General features: G+C 39.0%; 2 protein-coding genes and 1 long non-coding RNA gene across 7 annotated transcripts in view; 1 reads left to right on the forward strand and 2 right to left on the reverse strand.

Moving 5' to 3' along the window:
- Positions 1-1,794: 1,794 nt before the first annotated feature.
- LOC146470333 (insulin-like peptide 02) lies at positions 1,795-9,151 on the reverse strand. Its single transcript, XM_085122444.1, has 4 exons — positions 9,128-9,151; positions 8,644-8,713; positions 4,217-4,336; positions 1,795-2,221 (listed from the first exon to the last, which is right to left on the reverse strand). Exons 2-4 carry the CDS (start codon positions 8,711-8,713, stop codon positions 2,088-2,090), a joined length of 324 nt encoding a protein of 107 aa, XP_084978570.1. The 5' UTR covers positions 9,128-9,151; the 3' UTR covers positions 1,795-2,087.
- Positions 9,152-14,232: 5,081 nt separating this feature from the next.
- Positions 14,233-21,074, reverse strand: part of LOC146470334 (insulin-like peptide IlO1_i1) — a 28,591-nt gene continuing 21,749 nt past the window's right edge. For 4 of the 5 annotated variants that reach the window (XM_085122442.1, XM_085122441.1, XM_085122440.1 and 1 more), the window contains exons 2-4: positions 17,817-17,886; positions 16,078-16,200; positions 14,233-15,335 (exon numbers count right to left, since the gene is read on the reverse strand). In XM_085122442.1, the coding sequence (XP_084978568.1) occupies positions 15,187-15,335; positions 16,078-16,200; positions 17,817-17,886 (342 nt within the window). In that variant the 3' untranslated portion in view covers positions 14,233-15,186. Of the gene's footprint in view, positions 15,336-16,077; positions 16,201-17,816; positions 17,887-17,982; positions 18,117-21,074 lie in introns of those variants that run through there. The other variant, XM_085122443.1, reaches the window with a different exon arrangement.
- LOC146470335 (uncharacterized) overlaps positions 18,323-21,074 on the forward strand; it is a 38,174-nt gene continuing 35,422 nt past the window's right edge. The window contains exon 1 of the long non-coding RNA XR_014867087.1: positions 18,323-18,428. This is a non-coding gene — a long non-coding RNA (uncharacterized LOC146470335). The remainder of the gene's footprint in view (positions 18,429-21,074) is intronic.

Below are 21,074 nucleotides of genomic sequence, written 5' to 3' on the forward strand. Positions count from 1 at the left end.
CGAAGTAGTTAATTATTTTTAATAAATATGTACGTTCCAAATGAAAGCTCATGGCCATGTGGTTATCCAAGTTTTTCAAGCGCTCAACAAACTCTGGAAAAGTGAAAATTACTGGAAAGAGGGTCAGCAGAGGCGGTGGGTTCGGTTTGGAGCTACCTACCCTGCGAGGAGTGGTTTCTCCACCGGTCGCTAGCGTAGCGACCTGTGGAGAAACCATTGCTGGTAGGGCAGGAGCTGCCCGCGAGTACATTTTACAAGGGGGCACGTTTTCATGTATCTGGTTGAGACAGAAATTGATGAAGGAAGGATTTGTAGTATGCAGTTAGTTTCACGAAACTTTCTCTAGGTACACGAATTTCCTGTTTGCCTCACAAATGTCTTGTCGGTGAGGTCACATATTACTCAATTTGATCACTTTTTGTTAATCAGGCCGACAACAGAGATAGTATTTTTCCTGTTTGGTAAGTCTCTATAAAGATTTTTTGCCGACAAAGTTAAATGACCGATCTATTCAAACGTGGACGAAAACATGCATCCTTTTGGCAGTGTTCCTTTTAAACAGGTTTTTAACAATAGAAATGACCATAAAAGTCAAGTTTAAGGTGTCCGCGTTCGCTGAATACAGGTGTCCGTTAAATACAGGTATTTTTTTACAGTAAATATTGGGAAAATAGGTTGGGACTTGTGCTGATATCCGCTTAATAGAGGGTCTCCGCTTAATATGGGGTCCGCTTTAAGTAGCACAGGTTTGACTGTACACGGCTCCAAAACAAAATGTTCAAAAAACAATTTCTCTGCGAATATTGGTGGTATCGAAACGTTTAAAGCATCTGTGTAAAGCTTGAAACACGTAACATAAAGAAAAGTTATCGATTGTTGCCTGGAAGAGAGGATTTTCGTTTACAAATGATTTGTAAACGGCCGTTGAATTACACGTCATGATAATATTTTTGGTGTAAGAGCAACTGAGCGAATGAAAAAAATGAAAAAAACACGGCCACGAAACAATATTGTTCAAAAATTAATTTCTACACGAATATCGATGGTATCGAGAATTTAATAAACGATTAAAGCATCTGTCGATAAAGCATTAAACACGTAACATAAAGGAAGTATTTCCGTTTAAAAATGATCTGTAAACGGCCGTCGAATCACGTAAACATGATATTTTCTGCGAGAGCAGGTTAGCTCCCGGGGAAAAATGTTTGGAAATTTTACACGGTATACCTTTGGCCTCCCTTCAATCACCGAAAACGGGTCGTTTTGAAAACGCTCTGCAGAGTGGATAAAGTTGAAAACACCGGCTGTGTGGATTAATATGGACGGCCAAGACGGACCCTTTTAAACATGTTGACGTATTTAAAGTTTCTGGAAGCTCCTTATTCAAATTTATACGGATTAGTGTGGTCGGAAAACGCGATACAAAACAATATCGTGATGGACAACATTTGATGCACTTTCGCGGAGTAATGCCTTTTGAATCAAATCAGTTGGGATTACTGTGGGTCAAAGTTCTTCGCCACTATATTTGTTAAAATTCATACATTTAACCCTTTTTCGTCCCAAAATGCTTTGGAAACGGAGCAGAGAAAGCGATCCGCGAGAGGAATGGGGCCGAGTTAAAAGCGATTCTTACCTTCGCTGACCAATAACGCCAGCGTCGCAAGCAAATTTTGGTAAGGGACGGACAATGATTTTTTGGAGAGGGTGGGGGGGGGGGGGGGGGGGAATTTTTATCAAGACAAGTAATTCCTTTCTGTGTCGTTGTCTATGCACACAATTTTTTTTCCGGCTGCAGCTTCCTGACAATTTTGTGTGTGTGTGCAAACAATTTATTTAGGCTTTTTTGTTTTTGAATTAATTTTTTTCAGAATATTTTACCCCCCCTCCAAAAAAATAATGTTCCATCCCTAAGGCTACTGTGAATCTCAAATATTCACAGTTTTGACAATTAAATTCAGAGCCTTTTTGTAAAGTTTTAAGTTGTAGCATAAATTGTACTGTCCAAAAAAAGTCTCTCGTGGCACTTGAACTTTCCTTCACTTGTAGCAAAACTTAATTTAATAATTTAGAGAGTTTTGTATTTGTCAGCAATATTCCCGGACTTCTTCGAGGTGGCATCCTTCATCACAGCATTCTTCCACTATGTTAGTGGATGAACTGGATTGGTAGTTTCGACGAAGAAAACTTTTGGCCTCTTTTTCATTCACCGTGACTGACCCTGGAAAAGAGGACACTTTACTCATTACATGTTTCGATTCCTGCATGTGGCTATTATTGTATTTTAGGGAAGTGTTCAAAACTACTATACTCGAACAGGACCCACCAAACCCCCAAATAGATGGTGGCCTCTGCCTGCACCCCCCTTCCTCAACCTCAAAAGATGGGTGTCTTTATTGCATAGCCACCCCTCTATCCAGGAGTAAACAATGACAATGAGATTCAAACCTCACTTTTCTTGTTTATCTAGCAATGCTGACTCTTGCCAGCTGAATAGTTCTGTGTCAACTCCAATTTTAAAGCCAATAAAATCTTGTCGGTAATGTTCACGAGACAGGTGGTGTCTTCGATAACCCCCCCTACCCCAGACAAGGTGGGTCCTCTCGAACAAACTTGTTATGACCAGTTCCCTTACTCTATACATAATCGGGATACTATGAAATCAGAATACTTCGAAATCTTAACTTATCCGTCTTTCAAAACATTGGAGCAAGTCAATGCTTTTGTGTCTTTGCAGATTTAATGGTGCTTCGTTATATGAAACGAGAAAAGGTTTTTTCCGAGTAGTCTTTTCTCGAAAAACGCAAAATATTGCCTATGAAGCGCGTCGTATGTGTTTCGTGAGAGCTTCAATCTTTCAAACTTTTCAGAATGCGTTCGCCAGTCAGAATATATTTGTTTTCGATGTTTGCATTGCACGCGTTTCTTCGAGATTGGACAGTAAGATTCAGTCCGTGAATAGGTTTTCTATCCGTCCTGGTAAATGGCCAGTTGGTTTAGAGCATCGCTCTATTTGCTCATAAGATCTCTCAAAATAAAACAAATTATCCCCGTAGCATTTCGAAACTACCTTAGAAAGGTTTAGTTCACCTGTATAACGCCAGATATGCTTCACTTCTTATTTTCAACATACCAAATGTGAGAACAAATTATGGCAAACATAAATTTAAGTTTGCCATTGCCAAATTTGGGAGGAGATTCCTACTGACTTAAAAACTTCCAGCCATTTCCATTTCAAGAAACAATACAAAAAAATTCTGTTGGGCTCTCAAAAGTAAGTAACGTCCATAAAATATTTCTCCATAGCTGGCCATGGCACTTAATTCACCTTAACCTTTAAATTCGTGTATGCGGTGATTAGCTCGAAAGCCATGCTCCTCTAACCAACGCACACTTCCCCCCAAAGCCATTGATTTCCGTCTTTCTGCTTTATTGTTTTATTAGTTCAAGATATACAGTCGAACCTCCGCTAACGGACACCTCCCGCAGGCGAACTTCTCTCGTAAGCGGACGTTTGGTCATGTTCTCAGCTGCATACAAACACTACATTTTTAACTTCCTATAAGTGGACACCTCTCTTAACGGACACTTGGTCATGTTCTCAGCTACATACAAACACTACATTTTTAATTTCCCATAAGCAGACACCTCTCTTAAACGGACACTTGGTTATGTTCTCAGCTACATACAAACACTACATTTTTAACTTCCCATAAGCAGACACCTCTCTTAAGCGGACACTTGGTTATGTTCTCAGCTACATACAAACACTACATTTTTAACTTCCCATAAGCAGACACCTCTCTTAAACGGACACTTGGTTATGTTCTCAGCTACATACAAACACTACATTTTTAACTTCCCATAAGCGGACGCCTCTCTTAAGCGGACACTTGGTCATGTTCTCAGCTACATACAAACACTACATTTTTATCTCCCATAAGCGGACACCTCTCGTAAGCGGGCACTTTTTGTGGTCCCAAGGGTGTTCGCTTACGGGAGGCTCGACTGTACTTTGTAAATTTAACAAAATATCGAAGTGTGACTAAAATGAACTGAAATAAAACTGAACTGAGCTGGGTCTCTTAGAGCATAACAGTGTTCAAACTAACAGGGAGACAGGGTTATGTCGTTGTTGCCATATTGACGACACAATGAGCTGAGGACTGCGAGGTGAAAAACAAAACCAAACTGAGGCAGCTAGTCTTATACTCACGTTTCAATCTCTTGTTTATTCTCGTATAGCAAACTGCAATGTAGATTTCTACTATGTGATCACCACAGAAGAATCCGTGAATTGGCCGGCGACCGACTTCACTGGTCTTCACAAGCTGTACTGAAAGAAAAACGAGAGAATCAGAGACGATGGATACAGTCATCGGTAGGTACGAGGCAACGAAAACGTTCCACTACAGCTATACAGTCGCAATTTGCAACTAGAATGAAAACGCATTGTTTTAAATATTACGTTCACGTCTCGCGGCGCTGAGAGACGCACTGACTAGGAGTGAATTGTTGAGTTGTGTAATTAATATAGGAAAGCATGAATTGTTAAGAACGCTAAACTAAAAAGTCCCCCTAGAGACCTGGGCCGGATTGTTCGAAAGCCGATTAACGCTAATCTACGATTAAAAGTTAACTGAGATTTTCAACTCGCTCATTAAAGGTTATTTAAAGGTTCGTTTTAATCTAATGGTAAAGAAAAGTCTAAGGAAAAACTGAGGGACAAAAATCTTTGGACGAATCCTTACGGATTATAATAAATATACTCGAATCAAAGTTCACGTTAACCCAGGCTTTGAATAACTCGGTCCTGGAGACGACCAGTACAGAGGGAAAGGGTAGTGTTGGGTTTCAAAAGCTGGTGTGATACAGGGGCTTGTGCGAAAAACCGAGAACTTTGCAGGAAGAGATTTCGAGGCCCTATCCCTCAGTCGGAGAGAAGGGGAAAAAGAAGAAGAAGAAGAAGAAGAAGAAGAAGAAGAAGAAGAAGAAGAAGAAGAAGAAGAAGAAGAAGAAGAAGAAGAAGAAGAGAAGGAGAAGGAGAAGGAGAAGGAGAAGGAGAAGGAGGAGGAGGAGGAGGAGGAGGAGGAGGAGGAAGGAGAAGGAGAAGGAGAAGGAGAAGGAGAAGGAGAAGGAGAAGACGAGGAGGAGGAGGAGGAGGAGAAGAAGGACAATGATGGAACTCCTTTGCCCGCGCTTTCAAACTCATTGATTACATACTTGTTTTATATTATTAAGTTTTGTTTTATAAAAACGTCAAAGAATAGAAACGCTATGATTGGTGGAGTCGATATCTACATTCATAGTACACGCGCACACAAATCTGAAGGGAATGGTATAAAAATGAGTAATAAAAATAAAGGTGAAATGTGTGGGTAGGGGTGAGTGCATTATTTGGGGGACTAATGAGCAATCTCTGCACTTTGGGTGTGTTGACGCCCCTTTGCCAAAAGCAGGAAGCAAGTAAGAAAGGCGTTACTTTAGCTTTAATTTTCACAACATTCCTTACGATAGATAGTATTTATTTCTGTAAGTGTCTGGAATTGTATTGATTAAGGAGATAAAAATGCGTTTTTTATAGAGGAAGTGCACTTTAAAGTGCCCCTAACCCTTCAATTTGTTTTCTTTTGGTAGATTTCCATATCTTTCAAGAACTCATTTTCGAAAAGGTTTTTGAGAAATATTGAATCCTTTTTTTTTTACGAGCGCTAGAAGTTAAGGCAGTCTTGTCGATATTTTCACCTATCATTCGCATTAGTCCCCCACTCGGCCAAATGTGGAGCGTGACGTAAGAAAAGGACATCGTGCAAAAATATCCGAAGATTCGCGGTAATGCTTCAATTGTAAACAGAGAAAATGGTTGAAAAATGTGTGGTTTTTGGATGCAACAACTCTCGAAATGTAGAGAAAGGAATCAACATGCATAAAATTCCTTCTGAATCCTGCTGGTGTCCTTTTCTTACGTCACAGCTAAGAAAGTGTCAAATATCGGACGCTTCTCATTGGCTCGTTCCTAATGAGCCCACGAGACAAAAATTTGTCCAGCGGGGCTTAAAGCGCGCAAACATTTAAAAATTTCAATAACTTTTAGTGCTTTTAAAAAAAAAAGGATTCAATATTTCCAAAAAAAAATTTTCGAAAATGAGTTCTTCACAGATATGGAAATCTACCAAAAGAAAATAAATTGAAGGGTTAGGGGCACTTTAATAGCTACCCCAAGCTAGGGAGCCTCCTCGAATAATCAGAAACAAATAATCAAATAAAACATAACAAGTCAAAAGTCCCTACGTACTGTAAGAAGCAGATTACTTGCTATTTACAGTCATGGCCAAGACAAGAAAGTAGGGCAACAGCTACCAAGAAAACTTCTGCTAGCCGTCAGTGCGGGACTTAAACCCGCGGTCTCGGGATTTCAAATCGGGCGCACTCACCACTCGGCCACGCTGCCTGCATTATGATTTCATTTCATTTTTTTTGTCCTTCCGCACTATATCGACCATGTTCTGCAAGTATAAATTTCGTTTTCTTTTGCCACAAAGCGTTATTTTAAGAGAGACGCTTAATCCGCCTTAGCTTTAAAGCAGAATTGACTGCTGCATGAGGGTTAATAGGTCTTCTGTGGGCCCGATGCATATCACGTTAATTTTGCATACCATTTCAGTTATTTCCATCCGTACTCCGTTATTTCAGTTCTTTATTTGTAAAAAGTATTTTTCTTTTCTGTTGCGTGAAATGTTGAATTTAGTGCTATCCTTCCATGAAACGCTGCCCAAGTGTAGACTTGCGACTGGCCAAAGGGCTTTCGCCTTCCGTGGAGCAAAAAATCTACAATAATTTATCGAAGCATGTCAGAGACACGGAAACTCTTAGCGTTTTTAAAAAGAGACTTTTTAAGAAAAGTTTTTAATTCATAGATTTTTATTATCGTAATTTTTTTCTTTCTCTCTATTTTATCATCCAAATGTAAATAGTTTTCATTATTATTATTATTATTATTATTATTATTATTATAATAAAATTATAAAATCTTTATTACAAAATTTCAATTGAAATCCTATTTACAATCGACTTGCTGTTACAAAAAATCCAATCAATTCATCGGAACACTATTCATTCATAAATTCTAAAAAAAGAAGTAACTCAATCTTACATAAAAGAAGAGGAAATAGATATAATCAATAATAAAAGTTCAAAATTCTATAAAATAAAGAATTCCATTATGCAGAGATGTTAAGATCATATAATCGAATCACACTAATGACGGCTAAACCAGTGTCCATAAAAAGCCCTAAGTATAAAAGCATATAGACACGTATTTCAGATATCCGCACTAGCGACATTTATTTCACAGTCTAATGATTCCTCTATCTTGCTACGAAACGGCGTTTGCGAACCTTGACGCATGCATGTACCGATCTTAAGAGTTCAAACGAGATCTGTGTCCTGAGCCAAGTGATTACAACATGATAAGGCTCGGTGTCTTTGTGAGCTATCTTGTCTGCGAGATGCTTTAAGAACCGCTGACACTCGTTTCCCATTCCGCCATTGGTTCCAAACACTAAAGGCGTAAACAAACCCATTTCTACATCTAACACCCGCTGCTGGTACTTGCGCTTCTTCTCTTCTTCCTGCTCTTTGAACACTTCCGATGTTGGCTTGCTCTGGTAACACTTGGAGTTGACGTGCGTAACTCTAACATAAAAAAATGCCGTAACTCCTCTTGCCCAGAAGCCTCCCGCTTTGATGTCCAACCTTGCCTCAGAACTTGTAACAGCGCTCCTCAAATGAAATCGCCCGTTGTCCAGAGGTTGAAGGCGTGGTTCGATTTCGACATTATTGCAGATCTTGTCGATGAATGTCGATGAATTATTATTATTATTATTATTATTATTATTATTATTATTATATTTATTTATTGATTTATTGATTTATTTATTTATTATATTTATATTATTATTATTATTATAAGGACCTGGAACCGCAACAGATCTATCCTACGCATGAGAATGAGAAAAAGCGCCTGTACTCAAGGAGAGTTCTCGACATTGAAAATGAAACATTTACACCTTTGGTCTTCACTACAACCGGCGGAATGGGCAATGAATGCTTGAGATACCATAGTCGATCAGCGGAGCTGATTGCTATCAAGAAAGGGGAGCAATATGCCAAAACCGTGTCATGGATGTCATGGATCAGAAGCCGAATTTCATTCGCACTGTTAAGATCTGCACTCGTCTGTCTTAGAGGTTCTAGGACATTACGAAGAATTCAACGTGACATCAAGAACGCGGACATTGACATCAAAACTGCAGAAGGGGCCATTTGAGAGATGCGTATATTGTTTATTTTTTGTTCTTTTCTTTTTATCAAGTGAAACTGATTTTAAAATGCCGAATTTCATTTTTTTTTTTAAAAACTTCATGACATTTGTTTCTTTTTTCTTTTTCTTTACAAAAACATTATTGCTTGAAAATATTATCTTTTTTTTTTGATCGAAATGAAATGTGAATAGGTTTTTAATAGCTCTTTTTAATTTAAAAATTATTATTATTATTTTCATCATTATGGCGGAAGAGCCCCTCGAGGGGAGCTATACAATAAAGTATGTATGTAAGTACATTTTAAAGGGCTTACATTTACCGCCATTCACGTGGTCCTTTGAAATAAGAGCAAACAACATGGCGAGCAACCATGCACTAATCCTTCCCATCTAAAGAAGAAGAAAGTAATATCGTGATACTTGAATTTTTCACTCAGTATGCTTGTGTCACTCACTGAAAAACTCATCTATCATTTATTCACCAGGCTAAGAACAAAACATCTCATTTCTTTCACAAGTGATATCTTTTTAATTGATAAAATAAATATAAGCATGCAACAATGGGTCTCGCCCGGAAGTTAATACGCTTATTTAAAGTTAAATTTCGGAGATAATGGCTTGAAGCCACGGTTTCAGAAATCGTTAGGAAAAATTTGGCAAACCAGCGTTTAGTATGTCTCGTTGATCAAGCGCTACACTGATTTTTTTGTCAATAATGTCCGTTGAAAAGACAGACTTCGCCATCGCCTTCACCATAATGGTTCCTCGAGTTCGTCCAGGTCAACAGTTTCTTACTAGACATACCTTTATTCGAGGGCTTCGATGCTCTGTTTTCCTCAGCAGTGTATAGAACAAAGCAACACCAGTTTTAAGGAGGTTTTATACTGTACAGCCTTGTAGAATTCTTGTCATAAATCCAGCTGGACCTCAGCTGTATCCACTTTCAGACAGAATGCCAACTCGATGCGTCTGTTGCTGGGCTTCAGTCTATTTGTATTGGAGAATTCTATTTGTATTACAGAATTCCTCCATCTGTTAGAATCCACGTAGGTTTTGTTTAGATTCATAGAGTTACGTATTTGAGTGACCAGTTTCGTTTTTTTACCTCAACAATCATCACCTTCCAAGCTCAGAGAACCGCCGAGCTTTCTGTTCTGAAGATTGTTTTTCCATGTTAGACCTGACTCCGCCTCCACTCGTTTCCAGCTCAAAAGCGTTACACATTCATTGGTAAAAACCCACAGCTAACAGGCAAATTTTTCACATCAGTCTATCAATAGCCTTTTACTTTCGTTTGTCTATACTCAACATGTATTTTTTGCTCTGTTTCTTTAATATCGTCACCCCGTAATTAGCTATATTTTTACTTTTATTTTCCCGTTGTAATTAGTTATTTGTTCCACATTTATTGTCCCGCTGTTATTAGCTATATTGTTTACTTCTTGTATTTTTTGACACCTACAAGCCGGCTTTTCTGTACTAAAGATGGGTGAAGTTCCATCCGAACGCTTACACGTTTTGAAAATGTCGTAACTTTCATGTCTTTGTCATTTACCAGCTTTTCAAGCCGATTCGAAACTGGGGCTGAGTATATCTGGCAAAATGGTATGACCAATGGAACAGAAAATTCCCGATAGTTCCAAATTTCCGGGAAAAAGGACAACAGGTTGTCCATGGTTTTTGAATCTGTATGAGAAATTAAGGTCGAATAGATCGCGCTCTTTAAATTTGGAAAACACGTCTGGTAGTAATTTTGATTGGTCGATGGAAACAATGATCCCTTGACGGTCTTGACAAAAAGGACACGAGGGGACCCCGGGAACAAATATGTTTGCCTGTCGACAACTGGCCGCTGACCACCCATGCTAGGGAACTTTTGTTACCCAGCGTGCTGTTCGGAAGTTCAATGTGTCCATGGCGTTGAAAAGAAAAATCTTTCTACCAAACGTGATACGGCTTCAATGTAGTCGGAGTTGCGCTGGCAGGATAGGTCTACATCTCTACTTTGATTCTATGAAGGAATTGGAACACTAAGGATGATTTCAACGGATTTATTCCGGTTCGTACTTCGGGCACGGCTGAAACAGTGTTCGGCCTTCCGTTTCCCTTAGCAGTGGAAACCCAAATGACGCTAACTCGCCGAAATCGCTTCGAATCGGCTTGAAAAGCTGGTAGAATACAAAAAGCGGCTGGGTAAGTTGACTTTATTGACAAAACAATGCTAGTTTCTACCATTTTATTCAAATCCGTTGTATTCCTATACAAATCCTTCTAATTTAACGGTTCTCTGATATTGAGCGTGGGCTGCCTGTGTCTCAAACACCCCCCAGGTGATCGCAAGCCCTGTGCTGCTCAACAGTGACAAAAAAAACCTGGAGTCCTTCTGCATGGAACATTCGATTTTAATTTAAACTTATTCACCAAATGGTGATCTTGCTATGTCTAGGAAAATAGAAAAATTCTGGAATTCTATAAGCTAGGTATCCACCTCACATAGCATTGGTACAAACGAAAAAGAAAACTTCGGCCAAGCAACTGAGGACTCTGCTAACGGGGAAACCAAGCTATAAGGCCAACTATCGGATTGTTTTAAGCAGCAGGGTAAGTTGACTTGATTGACAAAACAGTGCTAGTTTCTACCATTTTCCACAAATCCGTTGTATTCCCATACAAATCGTCATATGCATAATTCAACGGTTCTCTCATATTGAGCTTGGGCTGCCTGTGTTTGAGCGGACGTCATCTCTGTGTGCGGGTGGAATTTATTTGATTTCATCCACTCGAAGATGACGTCATCTCAAACACCCTTTTCTCAGGGACAGAAATAAATAAGTAAATAAATAAATAAATAAATAAAGTGGCTCACTAGTTGACGACATAATGTCAAATCTTCGTAGGAATCGAAAGTGGCCCACACATAATGTTCTTATACTGTTAATACGTGTTGGCGTCTTTTTGCATCGTTATTTAGTTTTGTCATGCGAAAAAGACAAACAAACTAGTTACATGGATACAGAGTAGAACAAAAGAAACAAAATGGTTGGAGAAACAATACAGCTAAAACCAATAACAGTGGTGTACAATTGAACAGACCAACGCTGTACCAACAAAATCCCCGTGCAACCTCATTCACCTTTAGAGTCAGTTCACAGGAATAATTAATAAAAAATCACTTTATTAAAAAAAAAGTGTCAATGTATTTAGCACAGAGCATTAATTTGGGACACTCTCCAGATGGAATTGGAATTTGAAAATGCTTGTCTTTGAGGAGAGGGGAAAACCGGAGTATCTTAGAAAAACCTCTCTGAGCACAAACATTGGTGGGAGGCGAGTGCTCTCACCACTGGGTCATCCCTTCTCCTCGCAAACACTTTTGTTTTGGTTTGTTTTGTGTTTCTTTTCCTTCACCTAATTTTAGTTTAGTTTTTCAATTCTGTCAGGGTAGAATTCATGTAATTTTTAATTGTAATCGGAGTAGGCCAGTCCGTCTTGTGCCAAGATATTAAAAAGGGATAGAACATGTTTTTTAATACCACGAGGCAGGCCGGCCGGTACAAGTAAACAGTATGATTTGTGATACGTCGAACATGCACGTGCATACCCACGCGTCAAGGGACCAGCGGCACGCGAGTCGAGGCACATGGTAAACGAACAACGAACGAACTCATAGTTTAAGCACGCGACCAAATGTATATGAGAAAACTCACCGTCCGAAATAGCACCTAACTCGCTGAGCTCACGAGCCTATGACTCAAGCAAAAACTTCCGGTTCGTCTCAACGTACTCCAAGATTTACCGACCATGTATCGCGTAACAGGTAATGAACTAAGAGCAAAGAAGGCATTGGTCAAGCAAATGATGGCAAAGGTTACTAGTAAACCGAAACACTGTACAAGTCTACAATACAGACCACACACAATATCGGAAAGATGCGCGACAAATTATTTAATAGCCGTAAAAAACTATATAATTATAATTTATCACGGCTGTGGATTGCATCGAGACATATTAAAGTCAATTAATTAATTATACACTCGGTCCGTGAGGTATTGAAATTAACCGAACTTTGGGGTACCGTCCAACAAACCGAAAAGAAAGGAAATGCGTCGGTTTTAAATAAAAATAGGCGGACAAATTAAAGCACTCATTCCAATAGTGAGAAGCACGATCCCCTGAGTAAAACACTAATTAAACTCCGGACTGACAGACAGGTGGGAACTTGATTATAGAGATAATTACGTTTACGGTAAACGGCAAACGGTAGAAATGACCACGTGACCACGTTTATCCTTCATTTGCCGCTCGCTGTTTTCAATTTCTTAGCAAATTTGAGTAGTTTTGTGATAGCATCAAAGGCCAGAATTGTCTTGTACTGTTATCAACTATGTACTCATCTTTAAAGAAAACATAAACGCGAATCTCACGTTTAGCGTTTGCCGAAAACATGTTTCTTAATCGCTCTTATGTTGCTATTGTAGGACATTATAATCAGGCCAGTATATACTGTTTGAGCTCTGCGGTTGCTGGACGAGGCATGAGAACAGAGTTTTCGAGGGGGCCTAATGTAAGGTCAAGGTAATGGTAATGAGTGGATTGCTATTTAATTACAAAAAGGCTGGTAATTAAGAAGTAATTAAAGAAGCGCTACCCCCAGTACTACTAGGGTAGTGGCGCCACCCTTTGGAACAGTCTTCCTTGTGACATAAGACAAGCAGAGTCCCTTGGGTTATTTAAGCGCTTAATTAGAGAAGTACGTTGAGGCACCGCTTTAGTTAGGTTTAGGTTTTAAGTATAGTTTTTACAATGTTGATACTGATATATATTTTAATGTTTTATTTGTAGCTGATGAATTGTCCGTGGATAAATAAAGATTATCTATCTATCTATACAGTTAATCGTAAAACGTAAGCAATTGCAAGCAACGCGTGCAGAGAAAAATGGCACTTGCCACTCGCAAATATTGGTCAAAAGAAAATTTGGGGAAAATCTCAAATTTCATTTTGTGAAAATTTGAAGACATTTATAGTGCACAGAGAAGTTACAGTAACTTTTCAATGGCATCCATCCGAATGGTCAAAATTTACGTTTATCGAGGGGACACAAAGATTGTTCCACTGCAGGAAAGTATTGCTCAATAACTTCCAATTAAACGACGCACAATGTACAATTTTATCCACGGATTCAAAAGTAGGAAACGTGTTTCATGTTAATAAGGAAAGCAGGGGCTACACGAGTGGCGTTTTGCATCAGCAGTGCAAGCGGCAGGACATGATTTTTTTCAGTGGAAATCTCATCGCAATGTTGAGGGGAGGTGGGATTTGATTCAATTGTCTGCCCGCATTGTTGACGTTTGAATGTTAAGTGAAATTTTTAACAAATTTCCAAAGAGGCTTAGTTACCATCCGTTACCATCCGAAAATTCCCTGCAGTGGGGTTTTTCAACAAATAAATTTCAGCTGAGTCAGTTTAAACGCCCTGCCTTTGCCTGGGCCTCCCCCGTCCCCTCCCCCTACCCCTCTATGGCTTAACAGTGATAGCTGCAAAAATCGCACATGCAGCTTCTTTTGTACAGGAGGCAAGGCAAAACCATAACGTTGTCGCGAAAAGTTCAACCTGGTGAGTTTCTGGCGACATGTTTTGTACGGGTTTTTAGCGGTCGTATCGCCAGTGCCCAGAAGCCCTCAAGGCTGCTCTCCCTTCTTCCCACTTGACAACTCCTCCACACCGCACACGAATCCCCTCCCTCCCCTCCACATCGCTCCACCCAACCCCCACTCCCCTCATTGGGCGTTGTTAGCAAAAGTTACTGCATGATTTGTATGATAAAACAATGTGGGAATGACCTCAATAAACCCCAATCGTTCTCCTTCCGCTGAACAAACAGCATGCAAACGAGCAGCATATCCATATTTTGAGTAATCTTTTTTTAATTGTATATTATATATATATTAATATCTATTATGTTACAAACATAGCTTGTTTTGTTATTTTACTTTTCTTTAACACGTTTTAAAAAACGTCTCAAAATACCATATACAAACAAGAGAGCAACATACACTCCCTTGCATACAACCGATATACAACACCTTTGTTAAATAAGTTACAGTCACTGTCTGAGGGCGAATGGATCGACCACTTCCAGGCTCCGCCCTTTTGAAAACACATTCCCAAACATGACGGAAAACACAGTGTTTGTTTGGAAACGGCATACTAAGTATGCTAACCTACAGAATACAGGCTCGTTTGTTCCATCCACTGCCAAACCAAAGGTGCCACTAAAATTATTATTCCTCCGTCTCTAGATCACAAACGAGCCGCACAAAACATAGACCGAAATCTTCACGCAAAATAAATTATTCCTTAATAGTTCGTTTATCTTATGATTGTAACACATAGGTGTGGATCGACAACAACCGGTCGGTACTACAGCGGACCACGGAAAGAACTGCGTGTAATCTGAACAACGAGGATCGAAATACTCCAATCACCAATAATAAAATCGAGGATCGAAATGCACCAATCACCATCCACCATGGTCCCACTTATTTTGGTTCACAGCCAGTGGACACCATCGCCTGATGAAGACCAGCATTATTACGGTCGAAACGTTGCGATCAACACCTATGCTACACAATCGTGAGACGAACGATTAAATTGAGCTATCATTTCAAACAACGATGACAAATAATTCCTTGTTCTTCTATCCATTGTCGGGCGAAACGAGCCAGTCATGATTTCCACATGTTTGAGAGCCGATTTCCCAGAAGTGATCACTAAGTTCTCTTATTGGTTTGTTTTGTGAATTACCGAACAACACCTGCATGTCCCGCCGCCTTTGTTGTTTAACATTATCTCTATGTGCATCAACAGTACTCGTACATCTCTTCATGATAACAGCCTTCCGTGCAGCATTCTTCAACCACATCGGTGGTACCTGAACTTCTCCGTCGGCGGTGATGGGTTTCTTGTACGAGAAAACTCATGGCTTCTTTTTCGTCTAGGAACATAGATCCTAGAAAGACAGAAAGAGATAATAAACAGGCGCACAAGTATCTTCGGCTGGCATGAATAGGGTGGGATATGCGCTATGTTCGACTTCTTAATGACTTCTTAAAAGGAAATGTCATGTAACAATTGACCTGCGAAATCGCGCGGAATATCGCCTCGTGCTTGGCCGAAGAGGCCGTAGGACGAGTTGGCTAAAATGAGGGGATATTCCGCAAGGAGCAGGATAATTGTTTTATTATTCAACACGTTGATATCAAAGTACAATTTTATTGAAGAAAAGATGGAGACGATCTTCCGAGGTCGTTACTCAGTTGTTCAAAGCGCTCTTTCTTTTTTTTCCGTGGTGTATAATACGTGTTGTTTGTGTGGTTATTGGCTTTGTTTACTAAGGTATTTTTCAGTTCCATGTTGGAATTGAATTATATTGACTTTTCTGAAATGCGACGACGTCAATGCCGCCTTTGTAATGACACTTTCGCTTGCAGAATCTCTGAGTAATCAATTCAATGATGAAAAAAAAAAACCAGAAGCTGTAACTTAAATAGAATCTGACAGAATAAAGCTGACTATGAACGATGTCAAAGTTCGCTAAACAGCAAGAAAGAAAAAAAAGGAAAGCAAAAACACGACTAAAAATTGCAATCAAACAAAATGAGATCATGTTTTGGTAGCCTCAATGACGATTGAAATTTGACTTAGATCTTAATAAAGAGGTAATCTAAGAAACAAGTTTTGTTCCTACTTACTGCGTCTTCTTTTTCCTTTGCCACATAAAGAAACATATAAGGAGGTAATCTGATCGCCGCAATAATGTCCATCTATCTCACGTGATCCTGATTCGTTTACCTTGTACTGTGGTTTCTTTTCTCCTGTAAAAATTAATTTAAAACGATGTTAAGTTGGGTGAGTAAGTTTACAACCAGGCTTTACAACCAAGCAATTTCAAGGTTAAATTCCAACTGGATCCAAAGTTCGAGGACCACAGACCACAGTTGGTAGAATGTTAATTGTCACCCTCGTTCATTGATCTTTGCAGAAGCAAGTTAGCGCCATTTCATATAGGGAGGCTGTTAAATAATTCTCGCCCTATCCTGAAGCAGACACGCCAGGGGAGTTATTAAGCGAAACCTTTGTTTTAGGAGGAGAAATTCTCACATTAACTTGTGTACTATTTGTATGGAGGCAAGTAAGGAGAATAGACACATCAGTCAGCATCTATGGCTTTAATTAACACTCTTCAAATGGCAGCTTCCACAGCCCCTTGAGCTTTGAAGCTTGTCTGCCCATGAGTTCTTGCCCTATAAAGGGCCCTATTTATCTTCAGAACTTAATCGACCTCTTCCATTCCATCTGAATTTTATCTAGAAGCATGCAGAGGATGTCACGAATACAAAAATCCGAAATTAAACAAATTTTTGCATACTAAAATAGGCCATTTCCGAGTTGCTGTGAACCTCACTATGAAAGCGAGACTAAGTGCAAAACTTTTCTTATGAAAATTAGTTTTGTTTGCATATGAATGAAGACTAATTTTCATAACAAAAACTTTGCACTTAGCCTCGCTTTTATAATGAGGTTCAAAGCACCTCGGAAATGGTCTATAAGTTGAGAATGATGTATTATTCTAGAAAGTGATACCGGCATACTCGGAAAAAAGAAATCCGAGTGCTCCTATCAGGAATTAAGTTGTAAAATGTTTAAATTTCCGAGGGTCTTTGCCGACTGACAATTTTCAGCAGTCATATGATCTTTTTTACGCTCTGACTCTAATTAATTGACAAAATGGCTGTCTCTTGATCTTGGCTCTTCAGAATTTTGTCCCAGAACTTTAAGTCTCTTAGAACTTCGGCACAATGTTCATTAAATATGCAAGGATTTACCAGAAATCTAGACAGTTTTGACGTGGTCGTATACAGAAACTAGAACAAAACTGATTTGTAACCATCAAATCATTCGCAAGCGTCGCTTAGTGCCATTAACATTTTCAATTGGCAAGCCTTAGCCCATCCCAAACACATCCCCCAAAAAGACACCTCCTTTTTTTTTCTTTTTCTGATTTCGGTTTTCCAAGCAAGTGAATAAATGTGTTTACCAGCTGTGTATTGCCATAGATAAATGCCACAAACGTATATTCTATTAACATTCCGATATAGACGCAAATTTCAATCCTTGTAATCGATCGTGTCCCAAGAGCTAACCACTCCAGGATGTCATCAATCAAGATTTCCCCTTGCTTCAGATGGAAATTTACGACCCTTTCTGAGAAAGATCAAAAACTTGTTCAATGGGTTTGGTGCAAACTGAAGTGGACTGCCATAAACGTTTGCAGACACTCTCTTTGAAGACAATTGTCACAGATTCTTGCAGACGTATTTTTGTTGATCTACGAGAACACTCCAGTCCATCTATTCTGACGTTGACCGTTTTTGTTGTTTTCAGAGTGGATATAATGTAATTCTAGTGCACGTGCGTGTAAGAGTCTTACCGTTTGCAAAGGCAATGCAAAGGAGAATACCAAAGAGTGCAAAACTACTCCACAAACACGAATGCTTCATCTGAAAATAAAAAAAAGAAGCAATTAAAAATGAAATTAATGCGAATCGGTCCCCCTGACCAACTCGTTCTTCCTCAGTTTCTACTTAGATACAAACCTCGTATAATTATTATACTTGACCTCTTGTGTTTTTCAAAATTTTGTTTGGCACGCACACGTCACCAATCAAAAGGAAATTTTGTAAAAAAACAGAGACCTTCTTCGAGATGCGCCGTTTGAACCCTTTGGCAGGAGTTTAAAATTCCATCTGACAACTTTGATAGGCATTTCTTACCCACGTCTAAAGGTAATAGGTATTACTTTCAATAATAGAACTTTAAACTTTGCTTGATGTCCAGTTTCATAAGTGCTCTCACGTTTTGCCTGCACGTGAGTGAGCGACCATGACTAACTTCAACAGAAAAAGTTGAGATGTGAACGTATTACTTTCAGGTTTCAATTGACAAATTTTGAAAAACAATAGCGTAGTTCCGATACATTAAAATTCTTTCTTGGCCCAGAGTTTAGGGAGAATAAAACGAAAGAAACCCCGTGGAGCTTCAGGTAGAAATAATTCATTTCCATTGCCTCATTTGTTTTAATTGATTCCCCTTAAGCCACCGAGCCAAGTTATATAACAATTGAAATACATCAAAATTGGTCTGTTGGTGTCTTCCGTCAAAAGAAAAGCCTTGTGGTAAAAACTCAGGGAACCGGGCCCAGTTTTAAGCAAATTGTTAAATGCCGTTGTGTGTCTCTCCAGATGGATTTTGGGCCTTTACAAGACATTTTGGGCAAGCTAATACAGTTTAATCTCTGTTCTGATGTTTTAGCTGAATATTCAAGTCACAGGTAAAATTATGGCGAATGGAATGTTTCTCCCGTATTAATTTCTGGTCCTACTTCGTTCTTTAAACACCATATATTCCCCGAGAAAACAAAAGCAATTATAATTTCCCATGTTTGCGGGAAACTTTGTAGGCGATATTTCTCATAAGAAAACGCTAGTTTTTCATCACAATTAAGGGGGAAGTATATCATGGGGTTTTTAATCTCTTTTGTTGATATGGTGAAATAAGACACTCGCTTAGCTACAAAATAATTCTAGAACAACGAGAGGAAAGAAATCAACTCAATTGTTGGAAGGAACAACTCGTGATCTGTTCTGGAGCATTCTGGAAACTAAAATGCGAGAACTAGATAAACGTTAGCCTAACGTTTTTCAAGTTTTAATCCATTCCGACTTACTCTGTCTCTGGCAAGAGGCACAAATCGACAGTTTCACTGTACTGGGGTGATAATGTATAACAAAACTAGAGACTTTGCTTGTTTGTTATTGTTGACAGAAAACGTTTTTGGGTTTTGAAATACATCAAATCTGCGTGATACTTCCCCTTTAAATCTGAAAATCTGAGGCCTTATACCAACAGATGTTTACCAAAACTAACCGTTGGTTGCCCCTGAAAACTCTGAACCGTTGTGTTTTGTGTACGTACATGTGAGGGCACCATAGCAACAAACCGCTTTAGTGAAAACGTTGGAATGATTTTCAAAGTAACAGACATGAATTTCTAGTATGCCGGCGTACAGTTTTTATCTTATCTTTGTCGTTTGCGTGCACTGTACCGTGCTAAAATGCAACTTGATGTAAAACTGGTAACTTTGGCAAATACGAACTATTTACTTGCTAAGTAACAGTCCAAATTTCAATATTTCAGAATACTTTGTAGACCTTTCTTCACAGTTGAAACGTTACGCAGTGGCTCTCATATGTTGTCTGCACGTGCCGAATTACCGACATTGACTGATTTAATAAGTGTCCAATTTATCCGTCGCATTTCGACCATTTCAGTCGCGTCGAATTTAATAAGACTCCGAGAAACTGGCAAAAATCCCAGTTAATTATACCAGCAACTTAAAAAAAAGAGTAATACTGGCGGATGGTTATCTCTAAATTAAGCTGTATTTGACGCGGCAGATCTTTAGGTCCTAGACGGTTTATTTTCAACTGTTAAAACTGAGAAATATTTAGTTCTCAATTAGGTCTTACTTCTTAAAACAACAGCCATAAACTTTTGAATATTCCATATTCCAATTCGATCTGGAGAGTGTCCCCAATTAGCGCCTTACGTTAAATAATTAAATAAATAAATAATTAATTAATTAATTTAACCTTTTCTAGTTTTCGCCGAGTCTCACCGTAATAAGACTCACAGTTTTGCTTTCACGTGCGTAGCTACCGACATCTACTAACTCATCTACTAACACTGTAACAAAAACTTATGCTACAACTTTTAATTTTGATACATTTTAGCCCCTGCTACTTGAACTACTTGCAGCAGGCAGGAATTTTAGGCCTTTTCTAGTTTCCTGAATGGTCACAATTGGCTCCAGGTAGGGGTACGCCTGTTCGTGAAGGTATGCACTACCTTAAAAACTATAATGGATGAGCCGTTTTAGTTTGAAACTGTCGATATAGGTTTTAAATATTATGCCTTGAAAATAGCAGTGTTTTGCTTTCCAGTATTAAATAGGCTATAGGGTTTTGCCACTTTAATAGTCTTAATTTGGGTGGAAAATATCGTATAGAGGTCAGACAGCGGGATAAGGGTTTTAAGAACCTTGGCTACACAACGCCGCCACATATCTTGAGGAATTCCCGCCCTGCCCCCAGCAATCAGCTCATTACACTGGCATTCATCCTCGACTACGTGATTCAGTAAATTTTTATAGCAACGACATCGCGGCCTGGAACGTTCAAGTTTGGGGACGAATATATCTAGCCATAAATTTTTTTGGTGATTTGCTGATGGTAATATCCTTTATTGTTGGCGTCTCACCGCGTCACTGAAACCGAGATTCGCTAATATTTCAAGTTGAACCAATCAGCTTTCCCGATTTTATCTCGAATTCTAACGGAACAAAATTTCAAGATAATCTCGATTTTTTTGGTCAAAGTTCAAGCCGCGTCTTTTACTGATACATACCGCGAAGATTGCAAAGATTGTAGCTCTAGCGTGGACAACGATTTTTGAAGTCGCGAGAGTGTTACATTGAAACTGGCTTGTAGCTGAATTAGGATCCAAATTTTATATGTAGAAAAGGTTACAGTAACTGGCATTGTTAGCCAAGGAGGTCGGTTTTCAAGTATTGCATGTCGCAAATTTCTTATCGTTTTGAAGGTCTTTTTCTTTTAAACGCATTAATTAG

The sequence above is a fragment of the Pavona decussata genome, unplaced genomic scaffold, assembly GCF_977016875.1.
Source record: "Pavona decussata unplaced genomic scaffold, jaPavDecu1.1 SCAFFOLD_114, whole genome shotgun sequence".
Taxonomy (NCBI): domain Eukaryota; kingdom Metazoa; phylum Cnidaria; class Anthozoa; order Scleractinia; family Agariciidae; genus Pavona; species Pavona decussata.